At 37.2% G+C, this 26,951-nt stretch overlaps 2 protein-coding genes across 5 annotated transcripts in view; one reads left to right on the plus strand and one right to left on the minus strand.

Moving 5' to 3' along the window:
- Nucleotides 1-13,702, plus strand: part of Lrp2bp (LRP2 binding protein) — a 31,133-nt gene extending 17,431 nt beyond the window's left edge. For 2 of the 3 annotated variants that reach the window (XM_070016389.1, XM_070016390.1), the window contains 8 exons: nt 1,075-1,201; nt 1,974-2,086; nt 3,205-3,318; nt 5,472-5,614; nt 5,692-5,797; nt 6,336-6,559; nt 7,286-7,460; nt 9,528-13,702. In XM_070016389.1, coding sequence (XP_069872490.1) covers nt 1,075-1,201; nt 1,974-2,086; nt 3,205-3,318; nt 5,472-5,614; nt 5,692-5,797; nt 6,336-6,559; nt 7,286-7,460; nt 9,528-9,593 — 1,068 coding nt within the window. In that variant the 3' untranslated portion in view covers nt 9,594-13,702. Of the gene's footprint in view, nt 1-435; nt 610-1,074; nt 1,202-1,973; nt 2,087-3,204; nt 3,319-5,471; nt 5,615-5,691; nt 5,798-6,335; nt 6,560-7,285; nt 7,461-9,527 lie in introns of those variants that run through there. The other variant, XM_070016391.1, reaches the window with a different exon arrangement.
- Nucleotides 13,703-13,716: 14 nt separating this feature from the next.
- Snx25 (sorting nexin 25) overlaps nt 13,717-26,951 on the minus strand; it is a 92,720-nt gene continuing 79,485 nt past the window's right edge. The window contains exons 13-19 of one of the 2 annotated variants that reach the window (XM_070016386.1): nt 25,635-25,748; nt 24,539-24,703; nt 22,308-22,425; nt 18,501-18,567; nt 15,771-15,952; nt 15,174-15,274; nt 13,717-14,328 (exon numbers count right to left, since the gene is read on the minus strand). In XM_070016386.1, the coding sequence (XP_069872487.1) occupies nt 14,248-14,328; nt 15,174-15,274; nt 15,771-15,952; nt 18,501-18,567; nt 22,308-22,425; nt 24,539-24,703; nt 25,635-25,748 (828 nt within the window). In that variant the 3' untranslated portion in view covers nt 13,717-14,247. The remainder of the gene's footprint in view (nt 14,329-15,173; nt 15,275-15,770; nt 15,953-18,500; nt 18,568-22,307; nt 22,426-24,538; nt 24,704-25,634; nt 25,749-26,951) is intronic. The other variant, XM_070016387.1, reaches the window with a different exon arrangement.

Consider the following 26,951-nt stretch of genomic DNA (forward strand, 5'->3'; position numbering starts at 1 on the left):
TTGGAGCTAAGAGTCTCATGGACTTTCCTGCCCAGCTGGCTTCAGTCTAGTTCCTTAGATCTCAGCCTCCTGAGTAGCTAAGATTACCAGTAGGAGCCACTGGCATCCCACTGGAAACTGCTAAATAAACTTCTAAATAAAACAACTCTTTCAGACTCATGAAGATAGTTCAGGAAATTTTCTTTTTGCTAATGTATCGAATGCTCTCCCCTTTCTACATTTCATCTCATTTAATACAGCAATTAAAATCGTACCCTCTAGTTCTATAAATGCATCTTTCCAATCACACGAAGGGTCTCTTGAGCTCTTCCCTTGACCACCAATCAGAAATCTTGACTGGAATGTGGCCCCTTATTGGTGAAAATAGATTGTAACAATAGAATGTCAAGAAATAAAAACAAAAAAGCATAGCAACACAGAGTGACAGAGTTTGCTGTCTCAACTACGCTCAGCCCAGGCCCACCTAGACTCCTTCATTCCAAATGAGGTGGCGTCTACATTGTTATTAAGGCTCTGATTTACCATTCAGCTGGGACCTGTCTCATCACATGGGAATCCATTGCAGAAGGAAGGGTAAAACTGAGCAACACAGCTAAACCATTTTCCCAGGTAAAATAGACATATGCTTTAAGTTGAAATGGATTCCTTGATGTGCTTCAGTTATAAAGCAATAGGAAGACACCAGTACACAAGAAATATATATATATATATATTTATATGTGTGTGTGTGTGTACATATATATATATATATATATATTTCATATATATGAACAGTATCACCAGTTCTCACCGAGAGGCAGCAGTGATAAAAAGTAACATGACTCACTCTCCAGTGTGTGAACTCAAAGCCAGACAGGACTTGCTAACATGGTTCCTTTGCAAAAAAAAGGCAGAAGGATGGCTATGAGAGATATAGCCTATGTAGGAATGTTCACAACCCTGGTACTTTGGTGTCTACTGATAGGTGAATAGGGGAAGATGCTTTTTACTATGGGTACCAACTATAGGAATGGAATCTCGCTGTGATTTTTCAGGAGAAACAAATGTCTCCCATTTTTGTTTTTTTGTTTACAGAATACACATTGTGAAAACAAGATGGACTTGACCAGTGAAAAGTTGCCCAAGAATCCTTTTTATGCCTCTATAGCTCAGTATGCTGCTAAGCACCAAAAATTCTTCCAGTGGAAAAGTGATAAACCTGGTATTTAATCTTCCTTTGGACAATATTTTTAATCTTCTCTTGGACATTTAATCTTCCCTTAGACAATGTTTATGCTGAAATTTCATTGTTTATGCTAGAAAAAAAGCCAAGAAATTCCTCTTATTGATTTTAAGGAGATGGTTGATTTTCCAGTTCTAGCTTTTCTGCAAGAATCTGTGAAATTGCTTCTTATTCTGGGAACAAATTATCAGTGGAGAAGTCTCCCAATTTGGTCTAGGTTCTAATATTACTTTCAGGATGTGACAAGCATGCTCCTAGAAAAAGAGGTCATATGTCATTTTTGTTCAAGATAGAATATCCTGTTTTATTTGCCTTACTTGAAATGAAGGTATTTGAGGGTATTGTTAAATAGACTCAAAGAAATTAAACCAGAATGCTCAGCTTATTTGGTTAGAGCAGTTCTAATTAAGCTATAGGTTAAGAATTTAACTCACCCAGCTCTACCAAAAGAATTTAACTCAGCTCTACCAAAAGAAAAACCAATCCCTGCACCTTGTTAGAAGTCCTATCTGGCAATGAAAAGGAGTTTGAAAAAATCAATCAATGAATATTTCTTGATTGTAAGTTTAGGTTTAGGTCCTGTGATAATGCTTTTATTTAGGTCATCCTTTTCCCGTGAGCCGAAAAGACCAGTTTTAGGAATAAAAATTAGGGAATAAACTAATATTAGCAATGTGAGATGAGTTCTAATTATTTCAAGAGAGAATAGTCACATGGAATGGTTAATGGAATTTTTACCTTTTAAAATCAGATCATTATACCCATGCTATTTTGGTGGATAAAGCATTGCAGCTCTTGAAAGAAAGAATAAGAAGAGGGGATAGTCTGGCATATTTTCTAAGAGGTCAACTATATTTTGAAGAGGTATCTATTTCTTATTTCCATTCTCTATTAATCTTCTTGTTAGTGACTCACTATTGGGGCATTACTCAATGATATTACTTGGCTAGTATGGCAACATCCTGGGTTCAAAATCATTATTACACCAAGGAAATTCTGTGAAATCAATTACCTTATGGCTGTAGCTTTAAGAATGATACAGTGTTAACAATCTAAAGGAGATACCTGAATTTTCTTCATTAAGAACATTATCATTTAAGGGAGTCATTTTAGTATCAAAATCAGTTTCTCAGAACAAATTTAGAGCATAGTGTTTATAATTTCTCGATATTATCTATAAAATATCTTCATATAATAACAATTCAAGGCCTACCTTTTATCTTGTGCTAAAAGTAGCTTTATGTGTTCCTACAGAGTGTGAAGAGGCAATCCCCGCCACCCCCCACCTTCCACCCCCCTCCCGCCACACACAATACTAGGGCTTGAATACAGGGTTTAGGCACTGTGCCTTACGTTTCTTTGTTCAAGGTTACCACCCTGTCACTTGAACCACAGATCCCCTTCTGACATTTTGCTGCTTAATGAGAAGAGTCTCACAGATTTTCCTGCCTGAGCTGGCTTTAAACCATTATCTTCAGATCTCAGCCTCCTGAGTAGCTAGGATTCTAGGTGTGAGCCGCCTGCACCTGGCTAAGGTTATTTCCCTTTTTAACGACTTTCTATTGAGATGGCCTGGGAAGTAGACCTCAGAAACGCTATGCAAGATATCAACTGGAGTGAGTAAGATAGCTCTGATTCTCCACTGAACTTGAGGGAAAATCCAAGTGGAGACTGTCACAAACCCTCATGGTTTCAAATTTAATATTTGGGCAGTTGTTCACCCATATCCCATTTTTCTGCTAATCTTTTGATGATGGCACCTTCACTTATCTTGGAAACAAATTTTTGCTCATGAGTTAGTATGAACTTATCCCTCCTAGATGGCTAAGAGCATGACTTTCCCCACCTTTGGCCATTGGGTCCAGTATGATTGTGTTATTAACTTGTTAACTGTTCTTGGGCACAAATAACCTCTTGTTGCCTCAGTTTGGGATAACTTTGGGGCCATTATAAAACAATGAAATGTTTCTTGGGGCTTTCAGGGATGGTATCAAGAAGCATTAGAACAGTTTGAAGAAATTGCGGAGAACGATCATCAAGCAACATACCAGTTAGGAGTAATGCATTATGATGGACTGGGGACTCCTCCAAATGCTGTAAGTTACTGTCTGATTCACAGTGCCTAAGATTTCATTGCCAGTGGATTATTTGATACAATAAAATTATGTTTTAAACCAGATGCTGGTGGCTCACTCCTATAAGCCTAGCTACTCAGAAGGCTGAGATCTGAGGATTGTGATTTGAAGCCAGCTCTGGCAGCAAAGTGCATGATATTGTCATCACAATTTAACCACCAAAAAAGAAAAAAAAAGCCAGAAGTGGAGCTGTGGCTCAAGTGGTGGAGGACTAACCTTGAGCACAATTATTCAGTGATAGCACCTTGGTTCTGAGTTTAAGCCCCGGGATTGGCACCATACACAACAAAATTATGCTTTAGTAATATATCTAATTTTGTATTTTTGTACTTAAGGTTATAGCATAAAGTATATTAATATCCATTTACACCTGAAACAAAATTGATTCCTTCTGGCCCCTGTCTTTTTTTTTTCTTTTCCTTCACCAACTCTATCCCTAGCCTCGTAGCTTATCTCCAAAATCCTTCCAGATGCTTTTTGAAACTATCAAAAAGTAATGAGGCTGACTCTATTGAATTTTCATGCTTGCCTTGAATGACTCACCTCCAATCCTAGAAAAATGCTTTATTTTTTCCATCAATTCTTTTACACTTAACAATAAAGTTGGGTTATTGTAAGTTGGGTTATTGTAAGGAATTGCCTCAATGTTGAATTGGCAATTATATTTTTGCTCACATGTTGAAAAAAATCTGTTAGAGTTTCTTGTTAATTGGATATCATTTGGGTCAATTTGTCTGTTGTGGAAAATATTAACTCTACCACTGAGAGGTTCACTTTATTAAGGGACAGGGAAGGAAAGAGGCAATCCTTTTCTGAACATAGTTCTCATAAATAACAGTAGAATCTTTGACACTATTTTATTTCTTCTAAACTTAATGATCTTAGAAGTTGAATTTTTATACACTGTGTAAGTATAACGATATCTGTAGATTTTTATTTTCTTGAGATACTAGGTTAGAAACAAATAGTGAGAAAATCAGATAAACTTGGATGACAAATTATATTGTCAATTTTCCATGAACTTTTTTGGAGTCTGAGTCTGGTACATCTCTAATGTACCATGGAAATTGTTTCCTTCTTTCAGTAGTTATAAAAGTGTTTTAGAAACAGGCACTGGTGGCTCACGCCTGTAATCCTAGCTACCGAGGAGGCTGAGATCTGAGGATCATGGTTCAAAGCAAGTCCCGGCAGAAAAATCTATGAGACTCTTATCTCCAGTTAACCACTAGAAAACCGGAAGTGGTGCTGTGGCTCAAGCAGTAGAGTGCTCCCCTTGAGCTGAAGAGCGCAGGGCTAGTGCCCAAGCCCAGAGTTCAAACCCCATTGCTCCAAATTCTACCACCATATACAAATATTCATTATAAATACATAACTGATTGAGTCAGGTATTAAAGTCAGAAAGAACATTCAAAATCATTAGGCTGCCAGGTGCTGGTGGCTCTCGCCTGTAATCCTAGCTACTCAGGAGGCTGAGATCTGAGGATCATGGTTCAAAGCCAGCCCTGACTGGAAAGTCTGTGAGACTCTGAGCTCCAATAAGCCACTAGAAAGCCAGAAGTGGAGCTGTGGCTCAAGTGGTAGAAATCTCACCTTGAGCTGAAGAGCTCAGGGACAGTGCCCAGACCCAGAGTCCAAGCTCCACAATTGACAAAAATAAATAAAGTCATTAGGCTAAAAGTTTGCTTATCAATCATTTCTGCCTGATAAGAGGCTTGCCCTTCATGGAGAATTGTCTCTGGCTTTACAATCTCCTATCACTAGTTCTACCCCAATCTGGAAGTTAATATACCCACACTATGCTTCTCATATAGCTGCAATGATAGGCACCACCAAACCGAGATTTGTTGGTTGAGATGGGTTCTCAATCAACTTTTCCTGGGCTAGCCTAGAACCACAGTCTTCCTAATCTCTACCTACCTTTCAAGTAGCTGGGACATAAGCATATGCCACCAAGATGCACTTTCATTATTTCTATCTTTCTTTAACTCCAGCCCTGAAAATATAGAACAATTATCCCTTCGGCATAGATTTATTTTACACGTCGTGTCAAAATACAGTTGAAGTAAAACTAAAAATCAGGGGATTTTTTTGTTTGTTCTTTTACTTTGTGGAAGGAAAAAGGAGTGGAATGTATGAAGAAAATTCTTGATTCCCCATGTCCCAAAACAAGACACTTAAAATTTGCTGCTGCTTACAATCTTGGAAGAGCTTACTTTGAAGGAAGAGGTGTTAAACGATCAGAAGAAGAAGCTGAAAGGTGATTCTACCTGAAAACAAAATTTTGTTTTCACAAAATGCTAAAGCAAAGAATAACTTGCCTTGTTTCTCTTCTAGACTATGGCTTTTTGCTGCAGACAATGGAAATCCAAAAGCTAGTGTGAAAGCTCAAAGTACCCTAGGACTGTATTATTCAACAAAAGAACCAAAAGATTTACAGAAGGTATTATTTCCCTTTCTTCTTATCGACTGATTTGGTCCCTACCTATACTGAAGAAAACTATGATGTGAGAATATTGTGAGTGCTATAAAAAGTTATACAATGTATTATATTATAAAAGCTGGAAAAAAAAAGAGGGACAGTCCTGACACTAAGGCTCAGATCCTTAAATAATACTGCCTTAGACTTGAGGAATGATCCTATAAGTTAAACATACAAAGAATTAAAATTAAAGGGAGTTTGATGTGGAGAGGAAACACATGGGCACTTTTGTGGGGGGATGGATATTAGAGGGAACAGTCTAATGAGAGTAGAAGAGGATGAGTAGGGTTGAAATAGATTGATATAGTCTGTTGGCATATATGAAAATAGAACGATGAAACTAGTTCAAATTTTATTGGGAATGGAATAAGAGAACATGGAGGGGATTAGTTGAAATACATTTTGTGTGTGTGTGTGTGTGTGTGTGTGTGTGTGTGTGTGTGTGTGTAGAAACTTACAGTGACCCTCCCCCTTGTTAATGACAACATTGTGCTCTTAGGCATTTTACTGGCATTCAGAAGCATGCGGCAATGGAAATCTGGAATCCCAGGGTGCACTTGGTCTCATGTACTTTTATGGACAAGGCATCCCCCAGAACACTGAAGTTGCCCTGAACTGCTTACGAGAAGCAGCAGAGCGTGGGAATGTCTATGCCCAAGGGATTTTGGTGGAGTATTACTACAAGATGAAATTTTTTACAAAGTGTGTTACGTTTTCCAAAAGGTGATTGTCTTAGTCCATTTTATGTTGTTTAAGTAGCAATACACGGCTCACAGCTGCCATACTTGATAACACAGTTCTATGCCATTAATGCAGGATTTCAGTGCTGTAGCTGAAACAAATTTCTTAACTTTTTAAAACATCAACTGCTTAATTTGTAAGAAAATACCTTTACAGCAGGAATATAACAAAAACGTATATAAAGTACTTACAGAGAAAAATTTTGTGTGTATGTGTGTGGTGGTACTGAGGCTTGATCTCAGGGCTTAGCAGGTGCTCTGCTGTTTTAGCCATACATACAACCCTTTTGGCTCTGATTACTCTCATTTTTGCCAGGGCCAGCTTGATTTCTTCCTAGTTGTGATTTCCATTGTAGTTGGAATGACAGATGCACACCACCATGCCCAGCTTTCTCTGTTGAGATGGGGGCTTGAAAAAATTTTGCCAGCTTACTAGAACCATGATCCCTCCTGCGGCCTCCTGAAATGTCAGGGTAGTTACTGAGAGTTAAATCATTTTTGGATTTGTCTGTCTGGGTTGGCTTCAAAGAAAGAGCCTCACATCTCAGCCTCTTGAGTTGCTAGGATTTAAGCACTTGCACCCAGCTTTCATTGCTCATTTCTAAAGCATTTTTGTGCTAGTTTCTTAAGTGTTTTCTGGTCCATGTGGCCATCATCCGGATTTAAGTTTCCATGGGTTTCTTAATTTTGAATTTTAATGTCCTGTCAGGATTGCCGACTACGACGAAGTTCACGAGATCCCCATGATAGCTCAGGTCACCGACTGTCTCCCCGAGTTCATCAAGAGAGGCATGGCCCTGGCGTCTTTCTATTATGCTCGGTGTCTTCAGCTTGGCTTAGGCATCACAAAAGATGAAGTGACAGCTAAGCAATATTTCTCCAAAGTAAGCTCTAGAACCAACTACAAATTACTCAATAGAAAGGCTGGGTTTTTCATTAAGACAACTTCATGGATTATTGTTTTTGTCTATGGGAATCATTATGCAGATAGCCTGTCTAGTAAAAGATGTTCTAAGACTTACAGATGGCTTTCACACAACCCTGATAGGTTATTAGCATTCATTAAAAAGGACAAAAATAGAAACAAAATCCTCAAACCTATGCCAAACCAAAAATCCTGTGCTGATTTAGATCCATGACATTCTGGAGTGCAAATTGACATTATGCCATTAGTTTTTGTAAGGCAACTTATGTACAGCACCAATTGTTGGGCTTGAGCAGAGGAAGAATTTTCTTAGTCTGAGGTCTGACATGATTGTAGTGATTCCAAAACTTGTCTGTGCTGAAGGCTTCATTCCAAAGCTGTGAAGAACTGGGGATCAGCAAAAAGTGAGGACCATGCTCTCTTAATAGATTTTAATGTACAGGCAAGTTTGGGAACACTGATTGTGCTTGGAATTAAAACTTTCAGGGCTGGGAAGGTGGCTCAGTGGTAGAGCACATGCCTTGCATGCCAGAAGGCCCTGGGTTCGATTCCTCAGCACCACATAAGCAAAAAGAAAAAAGCCGGAAGTGGCGCTGTGGCTCAAGTGGTAGAGCGCTAGCCTTGAGCTGAAGAGCTGAGGGACAGTGCCCAGGCCCAGAGGTCAGGCCCCATGACTGGACCCAAAAAATAAATAAATAAAACTTTCAAAGTATCAACACATCTGGTAACCACAGAAATACAGAAACAGTACACAAAACTAACCTGTGGGATACTTATCACTACCCTATTCTTCTGAGAAGTATATATGTTTAAAAAGTCATCTTTGTTAATGTTTAGAAAGTCTAAATGGTAATATGGTAACAGTTTCAAACCAAGTCAAGTTCAGGTTCAACCTATCCTATGATCCCCACTTTCTAAATAAACCAAGGCAAAGAAAAATCTGGGTAAGAAATAGCTTGAAATTTGTTATATACAGCCTGAAAAGCAGTACAACAGACTACAATGACAGCAATATTTCCCATATAATAATCCTCTATAACTCATAGATGAGAAGTCATTACTCAGCTCTAGTAAGACATCTAGAATACAGAATTCACTAGGGGATGCTGCTAAAATGGGGAACATTCTCCAGCATTCAGAGTCTGGAATACGCATAGAGGAGGCATGAGAAGAGAAACGGAGAATGTTTCAGAGTGAAACGTGACAAGGTTCTGAGAGCGAGCTTCACCATATGGATTAGCATGTATAGAGAAGTAAATGTGGGGTCAGGAGCAGCAACAGAGCCAATGAAGGTGTTACAATAAGGTACTGCCACTGTCAGGCTGGGTGACTCTGCCAACTGCTTTGCTTCTTAGGGTTTTGAAGGATTTTGTAATTCCCAGGACCTTTCAATGGTTCTAAAGTACAGGAAACTTCAGCTGAATGTAAGGTGGACTCTACTTCAGCAGTTTAGAAAACAAAAACAAAAGCTTTCTCCTTAATTACTTTCTACCAGGAGGCAACAACCAAGCAAATATCTAGTGACTGTTTTGAGCACTGAACAATTTCTGCAAAGAATAGGGTTTGTGACAGATAATCTCTGACATCTATGAAATGCTTGATTTTTGAGAAATCGCATCACTATTTAAAGTAAAACTGCATTTGAAAATAAGACCCTTAGATTTTGCCATTCAATGAACTATAACAACCTTGAGGCAAAAGTAAACACTATTTTACTTATTCTTACCCTTGATCAAGTTTCATCTCTTTCAAATGATATTTTGACTATAGGTAATTTGAAAGCTCACATATTAAGCAGGAAATCAAAATAGAAAAAAAGCAATTCCTTGCAGGAGGGAACATAGCTCAGAGATAGAGTACTTGCCTAGCAAGAAGGTACTAGGTTCAATCCTTAGCATTACACCACCCTCCACTATATTACTGTACTATTCTTAAAACAACATAAAAAAAAGCAAAATGAAAAGAAATAAAAAAGACACAAGTTCGAATATATCTAAATAACCCTCTTCTCTCTTTGCTTTTAAAGGCTTGTCATCTGAATCCTACATTGGCAGATAAACTTCATGCATTACTTATTTGTCAAAGAATTTAGACTACAATGAATTTCAATCCAGATCAGCATTCTAACATCATATAATGTGTGCACTTTTATAGCAGCTATGTTTGTTATTTTCTGCATCCCAAGTTACACTGTTTGGGGTATTTGATAGATGATATGTTACCTTCATTCTCGAATTTGTATGCTATAATTCTTGCAACCTGAAACTTAGCCACAGAATCATATTTCTGGAAGAGTCCTGAGTGGCCTAGATAATAGTAAATTTGAAACCGTTCCATAAAGTATCTTTTTGCTTTCCTAAATACAGAGTGTCTTGAATGACTCAGTGCGGTTTCAGTTTAATAAGTTCTGAAACAAACACTGAAAACTAAAGGTTATCATTTAAAAGTTGAATTCTTCGCATTTTCTCTGGCACTTATATGAATGTCCATTGTTTTTTGTTCCAGTCACTTAATTTTTTCACAAAAATAAGGACCAAAGAAATGTACATGATAATCATCTCTGTAAGCTGTTCTTGTTAAAAGCTAATTGATTGTTAACCTGAAAAGTGGTTTAAAACCTAGGTGCCACTGGTTCATGCCTGTTATCCTAGCTACTCAAGAGGCTAAGATCTGAGGTTTGCTGTTCAAAGCCAGTCTGGGCAGAAAAGTCCATGAGACTCTATGTTCAATAAACTACTCAGAAAAAATCAGAAGTGGCACTGTGGCTCAAGTGGTAGAGTGCTAGCCTTGAGCACAAAGAAGCTCATAGACAGTGTCCAGGCTCAGAGTTCAAGCTCCAGGACTGGCAAAAAAAAAAAAAAAAAAAAAAAAAGGAGGGGGGAAGGGGATTAAGAAATTGCTTAGAATCATATCTCTCCAATCTCTCCAAGTCTTCCACAGAAAAGCCATTTACTATGAATTAACACAAAAATGTTTTTCCTTATTTTCCTTTGCTTTACTTCATTTTCTACATTTTAGGATAAAGATGAAAAAAATTCAGATTTAAACCATCTCATATGAAAAGTCTATCTTGACAGAAATAGTTCTATCTTGACAGAGAGAGCACTATCACTCAAATGCATAAAATTGTAAAGCAATCATGTATCTGTGAGTTACATATATAAACATATTAAAAATAAGAAGTCTTAAAGATAATGTAACATCTTCTTGTCAATACATTTTCTCAATTAAACTGACACAGGTTTTTATACATCAAAATACTCTTTCCAATAGATTTTAAACAAGATCTCTTTTAGATCCTGTTGGGGGGAAAAGCAAATATATAAGTGATGTCACTGCAACTGGTGCATAGCAGAAAACTACCTGTTCTTGTTTCAATTTCATGGACTGTCTTGGCTTAATTTGTCTTTTATAAAAAGGGAAGAAGTTTCAATACAGAGATGTGAGATAGCCTCAAGTATATACTTCTGACGCCTAAAAAATATTAGCCTGAACAAGTCCCTTGCTTCTAAAATTACTAGCTGAACATTACATTATTCTCTATTACTATTAAGTGTCCCCAAACCATACAATGTTGTATACTACGAATCTAATTTCTGTCCATAAACTTGCTTTGCTCTAATCTGAATACCATTGTTGTAATATTCTTCAGGTATTTGAAATCCAGATTTTGAGTCATTATTATTTTTTCTATGTCTAATACAGTTCCAAAAGCTTTCCTTTTAGAATGCAAAAAAAAAGGAACACACGGGGCTGGGAAGGTGGCTCAGTGGTAGAGCGCTTGCCTTGCATGCATGAGACCCTGTGTTTGATTCCTCAGCACCACATAAGAAAAAGAAAAAAGCTGGAAGTAGCACTGTGGCTTAAGTGGTAGAGCACTAGCCTTGAGCTGAAAAGCCGAGGGACAGCACTCAGGCTCAGAGTTCAGGCCCCACAACCAGACACCCCCCCCCCTCAAAAAAAAGAACACAGTATTTTCATTGGTGTTTTAGATAAGGTTTCTTGCTGTGTTGCCCAAGCTGGTCTCAAGCTCCTTAGTCTCCTGAGTAGCTAGGGCAGGAATGAACCAATGCTCCCAGATACAAGAGAACATAACAGAGTAATGATGATATTAGTGACACATTTAATGGATCTGCTATCTTCACTTTTTAAACTGCCATAAAAATACATGTTTCAGGGTTGGAAATGTAGTCCAATGGTAAAATGGCTTGCTTAGCATGAGTGAGGCCCAGAGCTTGATCTCTTAACACTTGGAAAACAGAACAAAGTATACATCAGAGAAATCCTAAACATTAAGAATCTGATGCATATGTGGTACTATGCCATCCCTATATGTGAACCCAACTTGGAATTTAGAATTTCAGTTCACTGTACTTAACAAAAGTGATGATCTGGGACCTGCAAATCACTACCTTAACCTCTAAGTGCCATCTGTCTTTAACTCAAGTTAGCTGAGGCTTCCAGATTGTTTTAAAAACTCCTGTAATATTCATTATAGTTACTAACTCATAAGAATGAGAATTTATTACTAAGAAATACTGAGGAGTCAGAATACTTTCCCTCACATAAATAAATTTAACAGCAAGAATTGAAGTGACAGAATGGAGTTATGCAGAAGACAGACATTTCCAGTAACTGTTATGTAAGTATTTTAGGCTTGGCACCTTCAAATTTTTTAGCTACACTAAATGCATTTTAAGTAGTATTTTCAATATCACTTTGAAGGGACAATACAAAATAACCAACCTGGGGTTTTTCTGAAGTCTCAAATATCTTGGTTTGAAAAAGGATCAAAAAGTCACTAGAAGAATCTCAAAGATGAAATTTGGTGTACTAGTTTTTAATACTAATTCAGAATTTATCAAAAATTTATCAGGTATGAGCTATCAATAAGCTATATACCACTTGAATATAGTCAGTAATTTTCTTTTATATCAAATAAATTTTAAATTTTAATTGTTCTGTTTTCACTACTACTTTTGGGAGCTAGTGAAGTTATATCACTGCTCAGGAAATGGTAAAGCCCCAGTAAACTGATTAAGTGACTTGTCCATGGCCCCACTGTCAAAAACAAAACTTCTGTATTCTGGGCCTTACCAATGCCCCTCAAGGTAAGACTTAATGACATAATCAAGTCTACAAAGTCTCTGAAGTAACATCCCTCCTCTATTTTCCTGACCTTCCTTCAAGGTTCAGTTCACCTCATTTTAGCACTAATTTGGCACTTTTCATACAATAAAATGCATGTATTTCATATATGTATGCCTGAACAAAGAAGTACCTTCTTGCAGAAGTTCTTTAGTGGACTGTGTTTTCTACAAAGAACTCAATATTTTGATGAACTTTGCCTTTGCCTTTGTAAAGAATCACACTGAGTTCTCCCTTGAATCTACCGTATTTCAATATATTTGTATATACTTGCATACAACCCAATGTATTATAAGTTTATAAGCTAATTCTTGTTCCACATATAAGGGAAAACAGGCATCCTTTGATGCCTGACTTACTTCACTTAAGATAATTTTTCCCAGTCTTCCCATTTCTTTACAAATGGTACATTATTCTTTCTAATGAATGAGTAAAATTCTGTTGTGTTTGTATATCACATTTTCTTGATCCATTTGTCGGTTGAGGGGCATCTGAGCTCATTCCATAAGCTTAGTTATGGTGAACAGTGCTGTAAAGAACGTGGTTGTGCTGGTGGCTTTCCTGTATCCTGGTTTATAATCTTTAAGATAAATGACCAAGAATGGAAATGATGGACCTCCATACTGTGGTTGAGCAAGTTTACATCTGCACCAACAGTGATAAAATAGGGTTCTATTTTGGCTGCATCCTCATCAACATCTGTTGTTGTTTTCTTCATAATGGTGGAATTTCAATGTTGTTTTGATTTGCATTTTACTTATGGCCAGAGCAGAAATCAAACCAAGTACTTGAAAGGGGTGGGGTGGGAAAGGGATGGATAAATTGAAGAGAGAAGAGGGGAAGAATACAATCAACAATTCAATGTATAATCCTATAAAATTAAAATGAGTGAGGAAAGGGGTAGCTAGGGGAGAGATGAGTGGGAATTTTAAAAAGGTGACACTGCTTTGTTAAATGGCAACACCTCTGTACAACTACCTACAGATAATAAAAAATATTCTGAATTGCTTGAATTATTTCAACTTCTCTTTTTGAGCTATAAACATCTTTAATATTGAGTACTATAATTCATTTTATATTTTATTGCTTCAAATGCTTCAAACTATGGTAAATCTTTGGTAAAAATAAAGACAATAAAATTTTCACAGTAACTTTACACAAAGCATTGCACAACAATGTTTCTCATACACATGAAATAACACAGGAATGTCTAGAATCCTCAGTGAGGAAATCAACTGTACAATATTCATAGTTCTTCATTTTAAAACAAAACTGATTTCCATAAATATTTAAAATATGTCCTAGATTCTTATCACCTATTAACATTTGTATTTCAACCAGCATGTTGAACTTTAAAGTATTTATAGTATTTAAATAAAATCAATAAACAGAATTTTATTATTGTGGCCTACTATAGTATCCAGTCTCCCTTCCCCCCCCCTCAATTATGCTTGTTTTACATGAAATTAGAGGGAAGATCTAAAATAAAAATAAAAATTGCTATGGTTCTCAGTCAGGCCCTCTGTGGAAAAGAGGAAAATGTTGCATGTCTATTATTACACAGACATTTCTCTGGTGGCTGAATTGTGCAGTCTCAGTCAGACTTGACCAGCCTTGAATTGATCTAAGTGAGTTCTTAGCTCAGGACACAGTTCAATTAGCAGCAGCTCCATCAGCACCTGCACCAAGAAAGAAGAAAAAGAAGGATGAGGGTTCCTCCAAGAGTTTGCTCAAAGATCCTCTATGTCTAAGATCAAAGTCCAATTTTAGTTCCAAAATTACTCTTAGTACACAAGGGACTCTTACATAAAAGGAACTGAACCTATATAAACTTAGTTTATTTCATAGCCTAACCATTGTCATGCCATCCATACTATTTAATATTGGTAACTAATCAGATGACTGAGAGGAAGTGGAGGTGGAGCTCAAGTGGTAAGAGAGTGCTAGCCTTGAGTAAAAAAGTCAAGTGAGAGTGAGACATTGAGTTTAACTTAAGCCCCAGTATCAGCACAAAAAAGAAATAAAGATGAATGGCAAACAGAATATGTTACAAGCTAAAACTAAGCAATCATTGGAAATTTGCATCAGAGTAGAGAGAGGAGATATGAGGATGATCGTGCTGTACACACTGTGGTATTTTGTTTTTTTCTAATTAAAGAACAGACAAAAAAATGAGGCAAGGAAAATAGATATAGCATTGTCACAGTAATTAAGAATATAGGGGACAGGCACCGGTGGCTCATGCCTATAATCCTAGCTACTCAGGAGGCTGAGATCTGAGGATGGCAGTTTAAAGCCAGCCCTGGCAAAAAAAAGTCCATGAGACTCTTATCCCCAACAAAAACTACTCAGAGCTGGAAGTAGCACTGCTAGCCTTGAGCACAAAGAGGCTCAGGGACAATGCTCAGGGCATAAGTTCAAGCCTAGGACTAGCAAAATAAATAAAAGGATTAACATTTACTCATATTTGAACAGAAACATAAAATCCAAGAAATAATTATCTGATAGGCTTTGATTTACTCACATATAATAGATGCTTGTTAGCTCTTCTTTCTTGAAGTGCCTTGAATATTTTTATTATACCATGGCGGGCATTCTGCTGTCCAACAAGGCTTTGAAGTGTATCTGTAAAATTAACACTTCTGTTTTTTGGTGCATTGTTGAAAAGTGAATTCTATCACTAAGCCACATACTCAGCACTGAAAACCATCAAGGTTTTGTCTGAAGTGGCTACTGACAAAATGCAGTGTGCATTCAGTGGGAGATGTCTTCAGATACATATATAGTTCACAAAAGCACCAGTTAGTACTAACGTGGTAAAAGTGTGAGTGGTCAGCTCTTGCAAATGTTTAAAATAATGTCCATTTAGAAATTTTCAACGTAAGGTTTTTATAAAAAAAACAATTACTATAGCTATTACTAGTTTACAAAATGTATGCATTTTGCATTGCATAGTAGCCTGATCTCTAAAGCACATTTATTATTAGCACATTTCTGTATACATTCTTAAGATTCTCAGTTTAACTTCTTAGTAAGAAACGGCTTTAACAGAAAAGCCTGATGTTTAAAATTGTAAGTAATGTTCTTATCGCTGCATCCCCTGGTAGCCAGCCAGCCTCACCTGGAATGTTCTCAAGTAGCTTTTGCTGCGCCTTCTGTTTTGTTTCCTGACTTCCTGCATCACTTCTAACTGCAGATGGTGCTGCCAATTTCCCATTTGGCCAAAAAGCATCCCGGAAAACACCGATGTAGTAAACCAACATTTGCTCACTGAAAATCCAGTTCACTGTGTCCCGGATTTGTCTTGTAAGAGGAAAAATTTTGCTTAGATGAGGTTTTTCAAAAAGTGTGTGCTCTGTTTTGAAAAGGTATGCATTCAAGGGTAGGTGAAGATGCAACCTGATCAAAATGTTTGATAAATCCAACTAGAAATGGAATTTTCAAACTCTGGCTATAAAAGCTTTTTTCTCATTTTCGTGGTTCATGTTTTCATTGGCACCAACCTCTCCAAATGTTTGCCCTGAAGTTCCAGTCTGTATGACAAGAACCAAGAGACTGATTTGTTTAAGCTTGTAACTGCCCTAATTAATTTATCTGTGAAGCACTATAACCTGAAATATAAATCCACTTCTTCCTTTTTGGGGTTTGAACTCAGGTGACATATTTTCTAGGCAATCTATCCCTTGGGTTACACTTCCAGGCATTTTCTACACTGCTTACTTTTAAATAGGGTCTTACTTACTGTCTTGAGTACACAACTAGACTGTAATCTACCTATTTTAGGCTTCCCATCATGGCTGGGATGACAGGAATGTGCCACTTCTCTAGTTTCTTCTGTTGAAATGGAGTCTTGCAAACTTTCCTGTGCCCAGGCTGGTCTGGAATCACCATCCACTGATTTGAGCCTCCCATGTAGCTAAGAAATGTGTACTCCTGTGCCCAGTTATGGGTTGAGAAGGGAGTTATGTGAATTTTTGTGGCTGGCTAGCGTAGTACTAGCTAGACAATTTCAAATATTCATGGGAATGAAAATTGGCAAGTATTTTATTTGCAGTTATGCATAAATGGATTTTATCTAGTTACTAAAGTCTTTCATACAATCCTATTAGTTGGTCAAATTTTAATCAGTTCCACTACCAAGAGACAAGTAAACAGAAATGAATTTGGAAGGAGGAAGCCTTTCTGTTCAAAATGGGAAAAGAATTTAGACTGTTAATGCCAGAAAGACCTAAAGCTTCAAATTTTTATAATAAATTTATAATAATAAAAAATTCTTTAAAGAATCTGACTTCCAACCAAACTTTTAAATAGGATAATTATAAGAGTTTCAGAAATGGCTCCAAAACCAGTATTTCAAACCTAGTACTTTGCACATCTTAGCCAGTCACTTTTGAATGAGTATTTAAACTCTACTGAGTCAAGCTGTAATATTAATTCTGTTCTAATATTGTTTCCTATGATACTTCTTTATGTTGCTTAGAACTCTACAATTCAAGCCTAGACCAAATAGAGCCATTCTATTAGTTTAGTGGAATTTCTGTGCTTTTTTATATAAATAAATTTTATTGAACGCCACCCGGAGTATATTACTGTTTATGGCTGTTTTGGCTACATAGAGTTGATAGCTGAGTTTTTTGATAGCTGTGCTGCCACAAGGATTTTGAATTTCAGAGAACACCTGCTGACCTGCTTTCTTTTTTTGGCCAGTCATGGGGGCTGAACTCTGGGCCTGAGCACTGTCCCTCAGCTCCAGCTCAAGGCTAGCGCCCTACCACTTGAGCCACAGAGCTACTTCTGGCTTTTTTCTGCTTATTTGGTGCTGAGGAATCAAACCCAGGGCCTCATGCATGCGAGGCAAGCACTGTACCACTGAGCCAACTTCTCAAACCTGACCTGCCTTCTTAATTATCTTTTAAGAAAAAGCCCTATCATAGCAACATCATGGTTCTCTCTGTAGTCTTTGCTTTGAGTTAACCATGGTACTCCAAGAAGTGAAAGAACAGAATTTCACTCTATGATTTAAAATTAGGTAACTCTTACTTTCCAGAAGTTATTATCTAAATAGATTCTATCAGCCAAAACCGGTAGGAAGGTATGTGAGACTCTAATTATTCCAGACCAAAGGCCTATGCTGCTTAATGTTATATCATCATCTGCTAAAGGCAAAAATAACAAAGTACCAGGTGCTCCAAAACTCTCCACCTGATAATGAAAAGACTAAAAATTCTCTAAACCTTCTCTCCATTTCCACAAAAACAACTTGCAAAGTAACTTCATCACTCATAAACCACAGCTGCTCATTTTACAAGTAGAAGTCAATATCATAAAAAGGAACAAGAAATGTATTCCTGATTTTCTGAAACTGACAAGAAAAACAAATAAGCAACACTGAGGAAAAGAAGGCCATTTTGGAAATTTTCTACTAAGGCCCATCAATACTGAAGTTTGCGTAAGGTGGAAATAAGTTAAACATACTATTTTTATGGTAAAACAAAATACCAAGGCAACTAAAAAATCCTCTGATGGACAACTAAAACTATTTTCATTGTAATTCTAGTGTTATTTCTCTTTTGGAAAGTGTCATCCCTTCTTTCGCTTTCCCCACTTTCCTCTTCCTCTTCCTGCCCACAAATTACATATACAACTTTTTTTGTCAATCTTAGAAATTTGGTTATGACCACAAGGAAAATATAATCTATTTGTAAATTAATATAAAAGAATAACACATTTTCTTTATAATTCCTTTATAATTTATAAATTTTATATAGTAAAATAAGAGAATCATTGGCTATGATTCCTAAAGTATTTGATTAATTGTCATGTATTCAAACACTGATTTTGTATAACTTACTTGTTGATGGTTCTTCCAAATGTGACCTGAACGAGAGCAATTAATGTTCTTCTCACCCACTTAAACACTGAAATGTAAATCAGAGAAAAAATTTATCACAGAATAGCACAATTATGAAGATTATATAGCTGTACAAAACATAAATGTTATCACTTAATTCAGTCTGGGTCCTGACATCAATTAAAATTTGCTTTTTACAGAATTTGGGTTTTAATAGACACAGTTCTGCTCAGGAAAATTCCTCAGACCAAGTTTTCATTTTATTACTAAGTAACTGATGAGATGAAATCTAAGAGGGCACCCCCCAACCCAACTTCCAGTCCAAGGTCTACAGAACAGCTGTGCTAGCATGTGAAAATAATACTTCACTTTCTATGTCCCTAGGCTACTGACAACATGCCTGTTTCCCACTAGCAGACAGTAGAGTTCTAAATTTAGATTTCTGTCTGGCTTGCTGAACCCAATTTTCTAACGCACAATTCTGAATGAGAAACATCTACAGTCAAATATTGTAGACAAATATTGGCGAATATTGTAAAATGGCATGTCTAACTGTTCCCAATTGAATAGTAGCCTGTAGAACATTATGTACTTTTACATTTTATGTATTTGGGGTAAGAAAGGAAATCCTCAGCCAGAATTGTGAATGGGATCTGAATTCCACAATCTCCAGCATCACTTTCTAAAGCAGGCAGTCAGACACTTGTCAGAACCTCAGATTTTTCATCTGGAAAAGGCTGAGATTAACATGGGCTTTATTTTTTCCCCCTTGAGGGACTTCTGTATGAGAGGGGCTCTACAGATCCCAATTTTTATGATTGATAAGACGATATATTTTGTAGGTCCATAATATGAACATAAACTACAAAAGGTAAAAAAGCTATGATTTCATAAAATTTCATCTCCAGCTCCTGAAATGCTTAGCTAGTAACATATGAGGAAAAGAGAAATTCAGACTTGGCTATAATCGAGACAAAAATTCAAGCCTCATGCATTCATCAAGAAAACCTAAAAGGAGCAAATTCACAAAGATCTTTTCATTGGACCAGCCACAGAAATAAAGGTCAAGAACATAACTGTAACCTCCCTTTATTTCACCTTTATAATAACAATTTTAAAAAAGAAAAAAAAGGAGATCGACAAAGACTAGACCTATTACTAGATAAAGATATCCAAAGCCATTTCTAATTAAAAAATTATTTTTAAGTGGTTGTACAAAAGAGTTACCTTTAAGAAAGCAGCTTAGAATTACACTATACCTTGATCTAAATGCCCAGTTAAGCTACTATTAATCCTCCAAATTAACAGTCAATCCTTAGAATCAGATCCATGCCTCAAAACTGCCTTGAACTCTTAAGATGGAATTTGCTGGAATACTGTCAAGTATGTAGACATGTTTATTTTAGGCCCTCTTTTAGGCTGGATTAGCATGTCCATTGTGATAACTTTTCTGCCTTTCTGGGACAAGAAAGTAGCTCATACACAGAGGGCCTGAGGGCAAAAGCAACTTCTAGGAGACTGACAGCTAAGCAGGTACAAAACAAAACAAAATGCTGCTCCTGAGTCATTTTTATACACTGACCTTGAGCAGAACCCCAACTCATTTTATTACAAATATTCTCTTATCACTGACATCCCCCTACTCTAATTTTTCCATGCCTTCAGGATCTCTCCCTCACAAAATAGGCCTATTCCTCCTTTCTCATTTGTTCAAAGCCACAGATGCAGCTGCAGCAGCATGAAGATTTTGCTGATGGCAAATATATCACATCTCATTATAAAGGATGTTCTATTTATTCCCCTTTGAAATGTCCCTGGAGAATCAAACATGCTTCTGAACAGGCATTCCATGGAAGACATGCACACTGTGAGGACATAATTTTGAGCTCTATTCTGGCTGCTGTCTGGCTCTGGCACATCTACCAGGTCTCTTAATCTCTCTGTATTTATGGAAAGGGGCACGCCAGCCAAGGCTTGAATAGTGCATCCTTCATGTTTAACAGCACAAGGGACACTGGGAGAATTCATAATTTCAGGGACCAGCTTTCTTTGAGGAAGACACAAATCTTAGGTGGAAAACTCTGTTTCTCTTCTTACATTAAATTAATAGTCAGTGTATATAGCTTTCAAAGTCCAAATATGGAAATGTCACAGATTTGTCAAATGAAAGAATCTTTAATATTTGTATGATATTCTACCACACGGATACTTCTAAAATAACTATTTCCTACTCCTAAAGTTTAAGTTTATCTTAGTTCTAACTTTCATTATTGAAATTATGCTAAAATTATGAAATTATGCTAAAATGAACTTCCATATATATATATGTATATGTATGTATATATATACATATATATATATATATATAAAGCTGCCTTCAGTGCAGAATGCAATACATTGTTTGCTTAATGTCAATTATGCTTTTGGATTCTTTCAATGCTAATTTATAGAAAGAAAAATCCATATCGATTTTTGTTTCCCTACAAAGTATTATATAAAACATATATATCCAAAGTGATGATGATTGAAATTATGTATTTTCTTAGTTTTGGCTTCAATGAAAAGGTTCAATGAACAAAGTTTGTTAATTCTGGCACTTGAAATTCTCATCTGTTTACTTATCAATGTAGCCATCTTATTGATGTATCCATTTTATTGATCACCCACTCAAGATCAGGTGCACTGTAATAGACGCTGAAGATTAAAATACATAGAAGATATTTTAGGATTATATTAGCACTTTTTCTTCTGTTAATAATTTTTCACATATCTAAGTTACATGTTAGGGGATTTATAAGTGTGAAAGATACTCAGCTTCATTTTCTATGTAAGACTACTCTTTGCCTACCATATTTCCCCTCAAGAGACAAGGATACTTGACTGAGTAGGGGAAGCTAGGATAATCATAGGTTAACATTTTATTAGTGGGTGACATCAATGTGTCTCATATACTCTTGCTCTTTTCCTTTGCTTCCTCTTCTAAGTGGTTAGAAGGTATGTAGGCACATGCCATATCTCCAGCTAGTACTGAATCTCCAGGCATGACCAAGTAGACAGGTCTTATAAGTGTGAATGTTCCAGAGCTGTGAACAGGTGAGCAGAGAGTACTAAGTTCTATTCAGGACTCAAGACTAAGGCATGTAGTTTACCTTTCACCAAAACACTGTTCTGGGGCAGGCACTCATGTAACTCTTAAGAAAAGAGTATTTTGATCCCAAGCTTGTGAATGTTCTTTTAGGAATCTCTAGGGCAGGATTTCTCAGCCCAGCACTGTCACTGTGGCTAGCTAGGTAACTCTTGTGGGTGCTATAGTGAGCATTGTAGCATGTTTTTCAGTGTCACCCACCTCCCTCTACCAAGAATCACTGCACTAGAGGAAGGAGAATGAAAAATGGGATAAAGGCTTTTCTACCATCCCAGCCATAATGCTATCCTGGCAACAAAACTATACCTTTAAACAAGAAGATTCTCCCTCTGTTAGGAACATACAAAATACCTTTTGTATGTTGGATCCCATAAAAGAAATGAACTGCATTTTATCCTTTTGTATTGAGAAGATACTATAGGAACAAATCAGGATCAAACTTGGGAATACAGAGTTGCTGTCTATCTTAAGTGTCTTCAGCACTAACATGAAGCTCAAAGAATACCTTCATCATCTGGTTGGTCCTTCAGACTATTTGCTAAATGAATGAATGCATGAACATAAATATACATATCTGATGAATTTTAGGAATAAAGCAAAATTAACTGAGCCTCACTTACCCAGGCAATACTATTAAACAATAACAAAAATAACAAGCTTACTTCCTCGAAGTTCAAAAATCTCTCCAATCAGCATGAAACATGGTTCAGCCAAGGAGTCTTTCTTCCCATCCACATCATCACCATAATCTGACAGGTCACTGTCTTCCTCTATCTCTTCCTGGGGATATGACAAGTAATAGGATACAGGTCACTTATCCATGGAAATAATAGCTGTTTTCCTTCTTCAAATATGAAGTAGTTGCTCTTATTTTAGCCTTACATAATTCCTCAACGTTTATGCAGAGATCCATCCTTTTTCAATGTGGAAGACAAAGTGCTTTTTCTGAAGAAAATATTTTATTCTTAAAGCCTCATTCAAAGTTTAATAAAACAAGCTAATAAAAAAAAACTCTCTACCCCTGGACTAAAATTTCAATTAGTAGATAGGACACTTTTCTAAAAATTATGGAAAAGTATTAAGCTTTTCACACAAATGATTTTGAGTTCATAAACTATTCTTTTTTATCTAAATATGTGTATTTTAAAGTCATACACTTTTTGTTTTGTTTGGGTTTTTTGTTGGTCTTGGGGCTTGAACTCTAGGTCTGGGCGCTCTCCCTGAGCTCTTCAGCTCAAGGCTAACGCTCAACCACTTGAGCCATAGTGCCACTTCCAACTTTTTCTGTTTATGTGGTGTTGAGGAATCGAACCCAGGGCCTCATGTATGAAGGGCAATCACTCTACCACTGAGCCACCTTCCCAGTTACAATTATTTTTGAAGCTCTCCTCAAGCTTTCACTATGTTAGTCTCATTTCCTGTTCTGCACATCATCAAGTTTCAGCTCTAAGATTATTATGGGCCACATACCAAGTCAGTACACATGAATGCAATGGAGAATATAAACTTTTAGCAGTGATACACACACACACACACACACACACACACACACACACACACACACACACACACACACACACAGAGCTATTTCTTTCTTTTTTTTTCTTTTTGTCGGTCGTAGGGGGCTTGAACTCTGGGCCTGGGCACTATCCCTCAACTCTTCAGCTCAAGGCAAGCACTCTACCATTTGAGCCACAACACCACTTCCGGTTTTCTGAGTGGTTTATTGGAGATAAGAGTCTTGCGGACTTTCCTGCCCAGGCTGGCTTTGAACCACAATCCTCAGATCTCAATCCCCTGAGTAGCTAGGATTACAGGTATGAGCCACCAGTGCCCGGCACACAGAGCTATTTCTATAGAACAAGATGAAGTGCTGTCATGAAGGCCCAAACAACAGACAGTGGAAGCCCTGAGGATGTTCAGTTATGTCTGCATAGAGGTAAAAGTGTAAGTCATACGATCAGGCAGTGGGCTATGACAGGCCTCTGGAAACATCAGGTAATAAGAGTAAAGGACTGAGAATTCTCAGAAGCAGCATCACTGAGGTCCAACAATAGCTAATATCTAAGAATCACTTCACAGAGTGACTGAGCCACATGCATTTCCCAAGGGGTGGCACAAAAGGGAGGCAAAAGAGGTAAGCCATAGAGGCTCAATGGAAGGCTGTGGGAAGGAGTTGGGTGGGAGAAGTTGATTTATACACAGACTTAGTCAGAGATGTGGGCTTGTCTATGGTGAACAGATTACTCCTGACAAAGAACATAGCAAAGCAACATATTCCTTTCAGTGTTCAGTCCCTCTTTGCAAGCTCATTAAGCCAACCCTGGTAAAGAGGCAGAGCTATTTGGCAAAAGACTAAGGAAAAGCCAAATTCTGGACAAGTTTTCTGCAATTTTTTACATATGGATCAAGACATCCAGGTCAGAATATGAGATTGAAAATGAATACAGCCTCTCTCTTTAGACCTTTCTTTGGCCATATATATTGCTGCCAGGTCATCTTGCTTCAAAATAATTCATGTTATCCACTTCTTAAAATGAAATTGAAACTCCCAGCCTGGCATAAAGCCTTGCCTTATGTACTAGGAAACCAGCACAGAAACCTGCCAATTGTCTATAATCCAATGACTATTATCTCATAAATAGAACCTGAACTTTCTCCCCTGAACTTTCAACACAACCAACTCCTCTACAGTGATGGTCCTGTATCTTCATTTTTCCAGCTGACTTACAAGGGGTAACAAGAAGATGATCCAAAATACAAGAGCAAAACATTAAAGAAAATGGATGTATTTGCTTTGCATTAGTAGCAATATTTCAACCAATATGTTACTTCAAACAGACTTTTGTAGATGAATATTCTACAAGAGAGGTAAAACCTTTTGACCACTCACCTCCTGATGGGAGAAGAAGTCACGTGGAAGTTTTTCCAAAAATGAGGATAATGAAAAGGAGTTTTTTTTCCCCTGCACATCAATAACCTTGAGGTAGTCAGGAGAAGGGCTCAAAAAGGCATAAAGTGCTTCGCTCTGACACAGTCGTTCATCTGAAAGTAAATTCTGTGGGAAAAGGAGGATTGATGCATTGATTACTGCTACACAGGAAATTCTATGCTGGTGGGTGACACTACAAGCATGGCAAACAAGATAAAAGTGGTCGTGTCAAATTCTGAACTTAAAAACCGTTTCCCTTTTTCTCTGCAATAAACTGTATGTGATTATTTTCAGTAATTTTAGTGGCAAGTGCTCCTGTCTGGGGTAAGTCAATCTGTGCTAGTTATTCTGCATGGGAGATCCCATGCAGACAACAGAACTCCCTCCACTCAGTTCTGCTTGGTGCCACAAATGGTTCTTACCTTGCTCCTGACTCAGATATAAGGAGCTATTGCCCTGAAAGACAATTTCCTCATTTGTGTTTGAGCAACTTAAGAGTTTTGCAAATTCATAAAAATTCTTATAATTGCATTCAGACTTTGTATTCCTGCTGAGAGTTATGACAGGGTGGACCCACGTACCATTCATTTTCACTGTAACATTCCACTGTATCCCACCACTTTCCAAACATTGTTTGTTTATATAATTGTATAACTGTTTTCATTGACCTGTGAACTGAAAATTTCCTTGAGATTTGTACATATTTATCTGGCCTAGGAAAGAGGGAACCAGAAAATAAATCAAGTTTATGTATAAGCCTTTTCTTATACATAAACATAACATGTTTATACATGACAGTAAGATGCTGTGTGCACTCTGATAAGACAGAATTTATGAGTGAATAACCAATGGAAACTATCACCCACTGGTGGCTGTTCATTAAGATCCACGGCAGCTAGTTAGTTACCTTTGGTGGTGGTACAGGCAGTGATGGGGGGAAAACTGTAAGCCACTAGTGATAACGAGTTTAGCATGTCTTGTAAAAGCAAAAAGAAACCTAGTTGGCTCTTAGGATGGGGCTGTTTAACTTCAAATAGCAAACCTTTCAGTTGCTTACCTGTAAAAACTTATTTAACTGATTCTTTGACTTTTCCAGAAACTTGTGATCTACAGATTTGAAAGGCAGCTTACTAAGAGAAGGCAACTGGACTTTTTTTAAAGAAGGGACACACTGAGAGGGGAAAAAAAATAAATGTTAGTGCTTTGAAATTACATTTCAGTCTTAAAACATGTTTTACAGTAATAATCAGAACAAACCAGTATCTTCGTTTTGAATTTCTCTGCTATTTAAGACTTTGATTTTTTTCTGCTTTCTTCGAGACAGTTTTGCTATGCAGTCCAAGCTGGACTCAAATTCATGATCCTCCTGCCTCAGCCTTCCGAATACAGGGAATACAGATGTGGATCACCATACCCTGCTAAAATCTACCCATTTAAGCTAAATTTGATGGACATATCCACAGACCTACAAATTCCTAGAAACTAAGAAATCATAAAGTCATGCTGACAATGCTATATATGTTAAGTACAGGTCACAGAAGTTTTCTCTTAGAAGTGTATTTTGCTGGATACTAGTGCCCCACACTTGTAATCATAGCTTTGAGGAGGCTGAAATCTAAGGTTATGGTTCACATCTAGCCCAGGTAAAAATGTCTGCAAAATTATCTCCAATTAACCAGCCACGAACAGAAAACCAAGCAAGAGCTTGAAACCCCTAGTTCCAGCCCCAGTACCAGGAAAATAAATAAATACAAGTTGTATTTTTAATACTTTGAAAACAGCTATCAGCACTAATAGAAACAAATGAAAGAAAACCTGGTCTTCAGCTTTATTACTATCATGAAAACTAACATAAATAATGTATCAGTGATATAATTATTGACAATAATGTTACTTTTCATAGACAAAAATCTTACATTCTATCAGACACTGTGCTAGAAATTTGCTGTTATTTTATCCTTAAGACCAGCCATATGAAATTTTAGAGAAATGAAACAGGCAGTGACATTTGGAAGGCAAGATTAAAATCTCTAGGGTCCCAAAAGGTGCTTCCTATTACAGTTGTCAACAGGGGATGTTCTCATAGTAGGAAGACAGACATAATCAGAAATAGCAAGGGTAAGAAAAGAGCCCAGCCATCAGGCCACAGATAGGAAAGATGCTAATGAGGCAAAAGGATAGTCACAGAACAGTAAAAGATTTGTTTCTTCTAATGCTTCAGGGTAATTATTATTTTTTTTTTTCCGGTTGTGGGGCCTGAACTCTGGGCCTGAGCACTGTCCCTCAGCTCTTCAGCTCAAGGCCAGTGCTCTACCACTTGAGCCACAGCGCCACTTCCGGCTTTTTTCTTTTTGCTTATGTGGTGCTGAGGAAT

The sequence above is a fragment of the Dipodomys merriami genome, unplaced genomic scaffold, assembly GCF_024711535.1.
Source record: "Dipodomys merriami isolate MVZ:Mamm:240054 unplaced genomic scaffold, mDipMer1.0.p SCAF_12, whole genome shotgun sequence".
Classification (NCBI taxonomy): domain Eukaryota; kingdom Metazoa; phylum Chordata; class Mammalia; order Rodentia; family Heteromyidae; genus Dipodomys; species Dipodomys merriami.